Below are 11,625 nucleotides of genomic sequence, written 5' to 3'. Positions count from 1 at the left end.
TAAGGAAAATAAATCTTACCCAAGGTTTTTCTTAAGATTCCGGCAAAGATCGGGCAATGGCTGTAGATGGTGCGTCAACTCGTGGATACTATAGATAGGCAGCGGGTGTTGCTATCGGACGCATAAATTGTTTAGGCTAGCAGCTGGTAGCGCATGAGGAGGGTTTGCGAGAGTGGGAGAGAGGAGAATTTCTAGTTTTACAGATTTTATTCAGTAGCAATTACGAACAAACCATAGCTTCAAACAACGATCCAACCGTTCAAAATGAAATTCCATGTCTCGAACAGACTGACCAAATTTGAGCACGATCTAACAGTTAAAACTCCGGCAATCGATACTTTTGTGAAAGCTGTCGCTGAAAAACCGAATTGCTTTTTTTTTTTTTTTTTTTTTTTTTTACCTCTTTTCACTCTCATTTAATTTCGAAAAAATCTCAACTCTTTTATTTTTTTAAAAAAAATTAAAAGATAAATAAAATATTTTATCACAATATCTCCAAAATTTCCAAAGATTCTATTAAATTTATAAATCAATTAACTTTTCAAATTATCTTAATTTAGGCTTCAAAAACCAAAATTAAAGGGCATAAAATCCATCAATTTGATACAAATTAAATCCTTCCAAATATTTAAATCAACTAAATCACATGAAATTAATTATCTCTTTAATTTTTTTGTAAGTTGGCCCTAAAATCCAAAATCAAAGGGAAACAAAATTTAATATTTTCAAAATAATCCGTTCGAATATCTAATCAATTAAATTCAATTTAATAAATAAAAAATTTTCAATTATTTTAATTTAACCCTAATTTTCCAAATGAAAGAGAAATTTAAACTCAATAATTTTAGATAATTAACTTAATTTTTTCTAAAATTCAGGATGTTACACTTTTTTTCTTTGAAAAAAAGTTACCAGATCTAACCTAATATACCATTGAATAGTAATTATGAAAAAGGCATTGTATTGTAACAATTAAAAAAAAATTAGAGCATAATTTTCCACATAGAACCCTATCTTCATTATTTTACAGGGAGTCCCAACCCTAGTCCCTGCAACATTAAATTCACACAAAGAATCAAATAAATGGTGGGACAAGGATAGATGAGATTAGAAGTATCACTATTCCCAACACATAATTGAAATTGGAAGAATTATAAATATATTTTTAAAGTTTATGGTATAGACACAAATATTATTAAAAAAAAATTGAAATATATTTTCAATTGTTTTATTTCATTCTGAAAAAAAAATTAAGTATTTAACAACCATTCAAAATAGCTTATTAAAAGTGTTTAAATAAATAAGTTTTTTTAAGAAAAAAAAAAACACTTTGATTTAAATCTTATTTTGCCCCTGAACTTTGAACAATGTTCTATTTTGGTCTCTAAACTTTTAAAAATGTCGTTTTAGTCCCTGAACTTTGAATATTGTTTTATTTTGTCTCTAAACTTTTAAGATTGTTCATTTTAGTTCTTAAATTTCTATTGCTTATTTAGTCTCTGATGTATTAAGACTTTGTTAACTTTTTAACAAAAATGGCAAAGTGATTTGTATTTTTGGATGCTAGGCTATTAGATAAGTCAGTTATGCTAAAAAAAATATAGAGTTCAATTTTGAATAAGGTAGCAAAACGGGAGAAACTAAAAGACATTTTTAGTTCAAATTTTGGTCCTTCAATATTTTGGCATATTCATTGTTGATATTTTACTTCACCTTCATCTTGCTCAATAGGCCTAGAGTATAGTCATCCAATAATACAAGCTACCTCAAATTTCCGTTGAAGATTTAACATAATTTTAATAGTATGGACTAAAATCAACACTTTTTAAAAGTTTAAGGACCAAAACGAATGTTTTTTGAAGTTTAAAGACTAAAATTGAACAAAATTCAAAATTTAGAAACTAAAATAGTATTTAAACCAAACACTTTTTTTCTCCAACCAATTCAAACCGACCCTCAAACCTAAGCATAAATCAAATATAGTAATAATAAAAGAAAACTGATACAAAAAAAATTGTAATTTAGCCATAATATATATATATATATATATATATATACGTGAGGGTATTTTCTGTTTGAAAATTAGAAGAAAAAAAAAGTAAATAATTTTTGTCTTAAGATATAAATATTATTTATTTATTTTTGAAAAAGGTCCCAAACCCAAAGATTCATGGTCTGCAGAATTTCCAATCGGAGACGAAGACCCAACCCCTATATCCAGGGAAACACCCACACCTTCCTCCCTTTCTCTTCTTAGATCTCTTTTCCCTTCACAAACACCGAAATTATTAAGGGGGTCTCCTCCAAGTCTCCGCCGTGTTCAGTTCTCTAGTTCTCAATTCCCAATTTCCCCCTCATTTTCCGGCGACAATCCAAGTTTCGGTCTCCGCCTTGGGGTCTCGCGTTGGTTTTTGTCAAAACCATCCTCCATTGATCTCCTCGTCTTCTTGTTTGGGTTCCTCAATTACTCTTCCCATTAAGGGTCGATAGGCGTATTGGCGCTTCGGATAGATCGCGAACCGGAATCTGGGATCGGAAATTAGAGGCTGGACATGGATAATATAATCAGTAAACTTCGGAATTTGGATGCTTACCCTAAAATTAATGAGGATTTCTACAGCCGGACGCTCTCCGGTGGCGTTATCACGCTTGCGTCTTCCATTGTCATGCTCTTGCTATTCATTTCCGAGCTACGTACGTTTCCTTGCCTGCGTTTTTGTTCTGTACATATATTATTGATTCTAGGTCTTGCCATAATGTGTGTTACAATTCAATTCTATGTTTTTCTCTATAGAATCTCTTTTATGTTTTATGTATGAAAGCTTTGATTGGCGTTTAGCACTTCCCAGTTGTTCTTTAATGTGGTACATTTTGGGCAAGCCCCTGTTTAAATTCCATAAGGTTTTCCTTTGTCAGATTGCATTCGATTTATATATTATCAACAGAGCTTAGTTCATAATTCTTGTGTTCATTGTCAGAGTTCAAGTCATATGTTTACCAATATATCATGCACTCATTAATTTACATTTGAAATCACTTCCTCCTGCTGCTCAGAAGGGCACTTATATATCATGGAAAGTATTAAGGTCTTTTGGAGCTCTGTGTTTTGGTATCATTGCAATCGGTTTTCTGTTTGAGTATATGCTTTATAGATTTGGTTTCTTTAACTGCTAATATGCTTGAAAACTCACATTGGTTGCAGGGTTGTATCTCCATGCTGTAACAGAAACAAAGCTCGTAGTTGATACATCAAGAGGAGAAACCCTACGTATCAATGTAACTCCACATTGTTTCTGGATATTTATAATGTTATGCATCAAAATCTGTTTATTTTTTATTTTTTATTTTTTTTGGAAACTATACATTTGCCTTTTTACTTGCAGTTCGATGTTACGTTTCCTGCCCTTCCTTGTTCTTTATTAAGTCTTGATGCAATGGACATCAGTGGAGAGCAACACCTAGATGTGGTGCGTATGGTTACATAGCTTTTTCTCATTGTCGAAAATATGTAAATTATTTGAAATTGAGCTGTGTAGTGCATGTCATGTGCGAGTGGTGCAAGATTTACATATTGATTTCCCCTGTATGCAGAAACATGACATAATCAAAAAAAGGCTGGACTCTCATGGCAACGCTATCGAAGCTAGACCAGATGGGATTGGTGCTCCTAAGGTTTGTAATGTGATGATAATTTAAATTCCTTCTGTACTTCCTCTCTCTCTCTTTGGCCATTTGTTGGACCATATGGAGCTAGTCTAATCTCTGCTGATGATAGTTCAATTGGAGAAACTCTCTCATCTAATCACCAGTGATTCTCTTTGGATTATATGCTTTTTTAGATTGGCATAAATTTTTGAAAAGTGATTAGTTGATAGTTATTGATCAGGGGTTGGTTTTATTGAATGTTAAACCAATCTGAAACCAACAAGAGTGGTTTATTTGCTGCTCCATTAGACTAGAACTGTGTTGTTTTTTTAGGATGGATTTGTATATGCAATGTATCTTTGTGAGAACGTAATTGGGGAAAACACTTGCAGCTAGATGTGAAATATTGCTTCAGCAGTACAAAAATCTCTCCATGGGGAGACTGAAAGCTAAATGTTTAATTACTATTACATAATTGACGGCTGAAGTTTTTGTTTCATATCGTTGAACTTTGCACCATCATATTAATATTGCATTCAAAAAGAAGTTCCAAAGGTGTCCATTCACCTCTGTAAAGCATATTTTAGTATTAACCACTTATTCTAAACCTACTTTGGTTGCTTTTGTGCCAGTTCTCGTCTATGGGGCAGCTTTTCTGAAAATGATCTAGTTAGTTGGATAGACTACAGAAAAACCTTTTGTATATATTTTTTAATTCGTCTCATGGCTATACCCAAATTTAAAATATAAATATAAAATAAATAAAAAAAAGGGGGGGGGGGGGGGGGGTTGGGGAAGCAGGAAGGAGGAAGATGAAGAAGATAGGATTTTTTTTAATTATTATTATTATTTTATTTATTTATTTATTTTTATTTTTTGAAGTAAATGATTGTCCCCATAGTGTTTTTCTGGTTTTTTTACAAATTTGCAATGTAATCAGTTGCTTTGATTTTGTTCGCATGGTACCATGTCTGTTCATTTTAGATCGTGTATGTAACAGAGGATGCTCATCTGTGAACATTTTAAGTTTGCTGTAGTGGGTTTAGTTTCCCAAGTTGAAGATTAATGATTTAAAATTAAATTTTGCTGGAGTGATGAAGTGAAAATGCTATTGTGCTTAATCCACAATCCAAGCAAACCAATAGGACGAGAAGGATGTAGGATAGACTGGATGCAACATGATAAATGATGATTTAATGCATGCATGTAATTTGATGGATTTTAGTATTTTTAGGTGATGGGAGTATAAGAATCATTGGTGCTACTAGTGGTAGAGAACACGTCTAGAAGTTTTGTAACATATAACCATTTTTGAGAAAACGAAGGCCCGCCGGAAACTTGTATATAAATATCTTTACTTGTGCCAGTTTTTGTTCCAATTTTAATTTTCTAGCTTCGTTTTGATGCTAATTTCTATGTTGATGGACATCTTGAACTATTTTATCTTAAATCCAATCAGTAAAACCGTCCACCTATGCATTTGCCTTTTGTCAATCCTGGAGAGGTATGAAAACAGCCACTTTTTCCATCAATATATGTCCACTCGAAAGAGAGAAAAAATTACTGCTGTGGAGATTCTTAAAAAAATTACTGTTGTGGAGATTCTTTCTTGTAGGGGCCTCAGTCTCGCAATAGATTCAAACGTTGAAGCTGAATTCATTGAATTCTACAAAGATTTGTACTCTAAAATATTGACCAATGGGCTTCTCCCTCCCATTCGAAATTGGGACCATAACACACCATAACAAGCCAAAGAACTCGAGAGGCCATATATTGAATCAGAGATTTGGAGGGCTATTTCCGACCTTTGCAATAACAAATCTCCTGGATCAGATATGCATACAACAAAATTCTTTAAAAAGCATTGGAACATTCTTAAGCCCGATATTACGAGGGTGTTCCAAGACTTTTTTTGAGAAAGCTATCATTAACACCAACCTTAACAAGACTTATATCAGCCCCATCCCCAAAAGAATTAGATTCAAGAATAGTGGAGACTATAGGCCTATCAGTCTCACCACATATCTCTACAAAGCCATTGCCAGTGTTATCTAAATGTCTCAAGAAGGTCCTCCCTTCCACTATTTCCGAAAGCCAGATGCGTTTTGTGGCCAACCGTTAGATTATTGATGCATCTTTGATTTCCAATCAATTGATTGATTACTACTCACGAAAAAAAGAGAGGGGGTGGCCATTAAACTTGTCATTGAAAAGGCTTTTGACATGGTTGATTGGCTTCCTTGAGCTTGACAATATATTAACAGTTAAAGGATGTGGGCTCAAATGGAGGAAATGAATCAAAGGTTGTATTTCCACAGCATTGCTGATGTTTGGATTAAACTGCCCATCTTCGAAGGTGGCCTTGGGTTGACTGACATTAAAATTAAAAATCAAAGCCTCCTTGCCAACTGCATATGGAGATACTGTGGGGAGAATTCGGCCCTCTGGAGGCATATTAATGATGCTAAGTACGGCCCTTCTCTCCAACCGAACCAAGCTACTCTCAAACTGTTCCAAGGGCCATGAAAATTTTGTAAAAGGATTCGATTCTCAACAACATTGTGGGCAATATTAGCATTGGGGCAGCCACTTCTTTTTGGCACGATATTTGGGTTGGCACTTCCCCCCTTTAAGGATACTTTTCCTAGATTATAAGCTTACCCTTCACAAAAACTCCAGCATTGCTGATGTTTGGATTAATGAGACTACATCTTGGGATTTACATTTGAGAAGACATCTTAACGGAGATGAAAACATCAAATGGTCCCAACTATCTACAGTTATTTCCCCCCTCCCAATTCCCTGATGGAGGATGGATGGAAATGGCCCGTGGATTCAAAAGGATCATTACAGTTAGGTCTCTATCCTATGAACTTTCTTCTAGTGGAATCACCAATCTAAAAGATTTGTACTCTATCATCTGGAAAGGTCCCACACCAAAGAAGATCAAATTCTTCCTATGGAAATTCAGACATGGATGCATTTTTCTGATCAACACTGCCTATGTGAAACAACTCCGCCCCTAGCTAGTGTACCCTCTGTCGCAAGAACAGTGAAACTATTATGCACCTCGTCGTAACCTGTGAATATGCTCATGCTTTTTGGTCTAAATTATTGAGGGCTTTCAATTACCACATGTTCTTTCATGATGACCCATTTGTCCTCCTACAGGCGCTCCTCACTGGTCACACTTTCAAAAAGAAAAATGAGGTCATTTGGAATTGGTTTGTTAAAGCCTTCTTTTGGCTTATTTGGCTTGACCAAAATCAAACAATCTTTGACGACAAGCTATGGATTTCCGTTCTTTTTTTTAACATCTCACATACATAGCTTTCTTTTGGTGTAAATTTATCGCATTCTTTTGTGATTACAATCTTACTTTTTTTATATCACAGTAGAACTGCCTTACGTAATCATCATGGACATACTTACCCTTTTGTCATTTCATTTGATCAATGAAATTGTTAGTCTTATTGATCTCTCATTAAAAAAAAAATGCCGTTTGTCAATCTGGCATTACTGCCGTTATTTATTTATTTATTTTTGGCTATTGTTCTTTTTATGTTGGCACAGATTGAAAAGCCCTTACAGAGACATGGTGGCAGGCTTGAGCATAACGAGACATATTGTGGTTCCTGCTATGGAGCTGAATCAGTAAGAACTTCTTTTTCATTTTTTTCTTTGTTTAGTTTTATTTATTTATTTATTTTTATGAATACTCCCGTTTTCAAAAAAAATTGAAGGAATATAAGGGCAAACAAAAATAAAGCCCATAAAATTGTGAATCGTTTTGTCATACAAGTAATTGTTGAATGTAGTTTCCTGGTTGCATTACTTACCTCTAAATAGTTGATGTCAGAAATTCTCATAGAAGCTTATGAGTCTATTTGGTGGTAGGCAGGTTGACTGTGCAATCCAAAAAGTGATATCATATGGCCATGTCCAGTTATTTTGATAAATTTAATTAGCGTAATTGGACTGAATGAATTAAACCGTTGGCAATTGGTTATATCATTTTGAGTTGACTTTTTTTTTTCTTTTCTTTCTTGTAAGTTTCTTTGTTCTCTTCCTTTTGAGAGGTGGCGTGGCTCATTGGAGATGAACATATTTGGTGCAACATCCTCCCTCCTGCTCTCTCACATTCACTTAACCTTTTTTTTTGGGGAAAAAAATTCTTTGTATTTGCAGGCAGACGATGATTGTTGCAATTCATGTGAGGAAGTTCGTGAGGCTTATCGAAAGAAAGGTTGGGCTTTGTCAAACCCAGATTTGATTGACCAGGTTTGTCAGGAAAAGGCTCCTGTTTTACATATTCCTTTTATGCATACAATTTTGAAGTTGGCTTCCAAATTCCTTTATCTGGTGTTAATTGTACACATGTATTCACTATTCATTAGAATCTGAGACTTTTCTTTTTCTTGTTTCTTTTTTTTAAATTTCAGAACTTGAACTTTATTAAAATATAAATATCTTCTGCATAACTTATTCACTAATTGACATGGGTGTTATCTTCCATCTAATGTATGAAGTTGGAACTTTTGAGTTTCCTATCCACAATGATGTTTTGATATAACTTCTTGAGATGCATGAGAACTTTTGCATCTGATCTTGAAAGCATAAGAATCCCATAGTTACCCATAATTTAAAGATTCTTTGGCGACGCCCATACCTTGAGACCTGTTTCTGGGATACAATTTTGATTTGAGATTTCATTGAACTATAGCATACCCCCACGTTTGTTTATGTACAATCTAGTTGTCTTGGGCAATCTTAGGGAATTTTTCTGCCAATGCATCTGCTCTTTGAGGATAATTGGTTTTGTTAGATTTTCTATTTATTAGATCTTTTATATGAAACTTTATTGTTTTCATTATTGAACTAGATATTATGAACATTATTTTTCCTTCCACTATTATGTGGTCTTCGTTGTATGCAAAGAGCATCAATTCAAGAATATAGTTTTTCTAGGGTTACCTTGCGGAGGTTTAAATTTTCTCTTACTGTCATCTGGAATAATACTACAACTAAGATGTGCCTAATACCATAGGGATTTCAGTTTTCTGTCAATGGGATAATTTTAAGGCGGATCTTATCTTATTCATTGTCATATTTTTGTAAATATTTATGACGTTCAGTGCAAAAGAGAAGGGTTTCTTCAAAGGATCAAAGATGAGGATGGTGAAGGATGCAATATATATGGATTTTTGGAGGTTAATAAGGTTGCCGGAAATTTCCATTTTGCACCTGGGAAAAGTTTTCAACAGTCAAATGTTCATGTTCACGATATCTTGGCTTTCCAAAAGGACAGCTTCAATGTAAGAAATGGTGTAAACGTGATTTTTCATTTTTATGAAAGACAACCTATGTTTAAGATTCAGTTTGGGTTTTTAGATTATTAATCTAATTTAATTGCGTTTTCGGACTCAGATAAGTCACAAGATTAACAGATTAGCTTTCGGAGAATATTTCCCTGGCGTAGTGAATCCTTTGGATAAGTAGGCTTTCACTTCTTTTCCTGGAGCTTCTAGTTAACATAGAGATCTCATTGTATTGTTACCTTATTTGCATTTATCTTTGATATTTTTATTCTTTAATTGTGAAGCGTGCAATGGAAACAAGAAACACCAAGTGCAACATACCAATATTTTATCAAGGTTATTTCCTGATAGGTTTCGTTCAAACCATACGTTAATGTTTTATTGTACTGAGGAATCATATATCACATCATTCCTCGTAGAATAGCTGGAGTGAGCCAAGCAGAGTATGAATAATTATGTCTTGTTTTTTGGCAGGTTGTACCTACTGTCTACAAGGACGTTAGTGGGAATACCATCCAGTCAAACCAGGTTGATATTCCTAAACTCAGAAATCTAATATTCTTATAATTGTTACTACGTATATTTTTTATATATTTGGGCAATGTGATAAAGATGCGAGCAATGGATTATTGCAGTTCTCTGTCACAGAACATGTAAGGACTGCAGAAGTTGGACAACTTCAGTCAATTCCTGCAGTTTTCTTCTTCTATGACCTTTCTCCTATCAAGGTTGGTTTTCCTTACATTGTTCGATTTGCGATGAAACAGTAAATTAACTTTCCGTTATCGCTGATTCGTTTGTATGTTACAGGTCACATTCACCGAGGAGCATGTGTCATTCCTCCACTTCTTGACAAATGTATGCGCTATAGTTGGAGGTATTTAACAAACTTCCATCCCTTTAAATTTCTCTACTTATTTAGTAGAAACCTCTAACTTCCACATGCACCGAGGAGCATGTATGTGCTTCATTTATTTCGTAGAAACCTCTTTACATCTTTATACTGAATCGATGGTATGTACTACATTGCCATTTATCTTGGTAAAGGATACAAATGAACATCAATGTGTTTCTTAGTAATTTTAGGTGTAGTTTTCGTTCTTCGTAGCTTAATCTTAAAGAATGAACTTTTTTGTGTTTATCGATTGGTATGACTAACGAGGAAAACGCTTTTATGATGGTTCTGTCCAGGTGTCTTCACCGTCTCAGGAATATTAGATTCATTCATATATCATGGTCAGAAGGTGATCAAGAAGAAGATGGAGCTTGGTAAGTTCAGCTGATAATGGACTTATTTTATTTGAGTTGTTGACGCTACAGAAGCCTTGCAGCAAATTCCAACTTTGATGATGATCAAAATCAAGAGAATCAAAATGGTTAGTCCGCTGTATTAGATTACGGTTGAAGTTTGTTGCCATGATTTTACTCAGTTGGGAAAGGAGCTGAGCTCCCATCTCTGTTTCATATTTAAAACCATTTGTTTACAGTTTCACGAGTCTTTTAACTGTGTCGAAAATGTGAATATCCACATGAGAGGTATAGACAGGATTCTCATTATCTGTGGGATCCCAATTTTTTGTTTTTATCAATCCGAGCCTATAACTCAGTGGATAAGACACCCATTACCATCCCAAAAGTCAAAGGTTATTTCTAAGAAAAGACTTTAACTTGTGTCAATATTGCATCACATAATTTGTTACAAATCCTTTATTCAGAAAAATATAGTTTATAAGGCATAGATGTAGTTTGGGGAAAATACACTATCAAAAACTGTCCTTTCCTTAGCTTGCACTCTACCGATTACGACTATTAACATTTTTCTTATATGTATTTGTTAAGTTTGGATTTATAAATGTGTATTATTGAGTCTTTGAAGCTAACGCCATTTTTGTATATTTGTATCAAGATAATATTACTGATTCAATATATATATATATATATATATATATATATGTGTGTGTGTGTGTATGTATGTATATGTGTGTGGTTGACAAAGACAGGAGATTTGAAAAGGAAACTCCCACATACATGATATTATAAAACAGGACTTTATGAAAAGCTGTCTTGTCTTCTCACCATTATATTTCTTTACATTTACGGAAAGGAAGTTCCACTAGAAAGTGGATTTTTAACCTAATATTCTTTCTTTCAAATTATTCTTTTTTTTAAAGAAATAATTGATTTGGCTTTGCATTTCGAACATTATGTCTATTAATCCCTACGGTTAACAACAAATGGTTGTAATATTACACTTTATTATCCCAAGCTTTAATTATTTATGTTTGGATATGTGGTCTCATTCATTCTAATTTTACAATCCAACTACACATCAATCCGAGCAATAGTTAACCTTTTTTATTCTTTACCTTGCAGTTATTGAAAAATGGAAAATAATCACAATGGTCATATTTACGACTCGTAAGCAGAAGTGGGATTCTATTGATGGATCATTTATAATAAATTATTGTCGCAAATATAATTAGATTACTTTTAATCACATTTCTGAATCTGTTACATTTATGATTATTGTTATGGTGGTAATGGTAATCATAATAGAAAATATGAGAGAGAGATGTAATCCTTTTATTGTAAAAGCATCAGTAATGGGAACGGTATCGGCTAGTAAGTCTCACGTAATTCTCAAATAAAATTGGATTGAGCA

General features: G+C 33.7%; 1 protein-coding gene across 2 annotated transcripts; it reads left to right on the top strand.

Annotated features, from left to right (window-relative positions):
- The first annotated feature begins 2,073 nt into the window (after positions 1 to 2,073).
- On the top strand, positions 2,074 to 11,625 carry LOC120075848 (uncharacterized). Of its 2 annotated transcripts, XR_005481438.2 has the most exons (14): positions 2,150 to 2,694; positions 3,203 to 3,276; positions 3,384 to 3,467; positions 3,592 to 3,672; positions 7,219 to 7,299; positions 7,834 to 7,926; positions 8,781 to 8,960; positions 9,073 to 9,140; positions 9,248 to 9,299; positions 9,438 to 9,491; positions 9,599 to 9,691; positions 9,774 to 9,840; positions 10,155 to 10,339; positions 11,337 to 11,625. XR_005481438.2 is itself a non-coding variant. In XM_039029553.2 (13 exons), exons 1-13 carry the CDS (start codon positions 2,553 to 2,555, stop codon positions 10,244 to 10,246), a joined length of 1,161 nt encoding a protein of 386 aa, XP_038885481.1. In that variant the 5' UTR covers positions 2,074 to 2,552; the 3' UTR covers positions 10,247 to 10,640. The 2 variants fall into 2 exon arrangements, 1 of the variants encoding a protein (XP_038885481.1); XM_039029553.2 differs by lacking the exon at positions 11,337 to 11,625 and having other exon boundaries at positions 2,074 to 2,694; positions 10,155 to 10,640.

This window comes from Benincasa hispida, chromosome 4, assembly GCF_027475165.1.
Source record: "Benincasa hispida cultivar pf3 chromosome 4, pf3_genome.v1.1, whole genome shotgun sequence".
NCBI lineage: Eukaryota > Viridiplantae > Streptophyta > Magnoliopsida > Cucurbitales > Cucurbitaceae > Benincasa > Benincasa hispida.
This window is presented reverse-complemented; position numbering and strand designations above follow the sequence as displayed.

What these genes read in the sequence shown, in the direction of transcription:
- LOC120075848 (XM_039029553.2), top strand. Translation starts at nt 2,553, where the DNA reads ATGGATAATATAATCAGTAAACTTCGGAATTTGGATGCTTACCCTAAA. An exon ending in CCTGCTATGGAGCTGAATCA is followed by an intron (nt 7,300 to 7,833) that starts GTAAGAACTTCT and finishes TTGTATTTGCAG; the next exon opens with GCAGACGATGATTGTTGCAA. An exon ending in TCCAAAAGGACAGCTTCAAT is followed by an intron (nt 8,961 to 9,072) that starts GTAAGAAATGGT and finishes TTTCGGACTCAG; the next exon opens with ATAAGTCACAAGATTAACAG.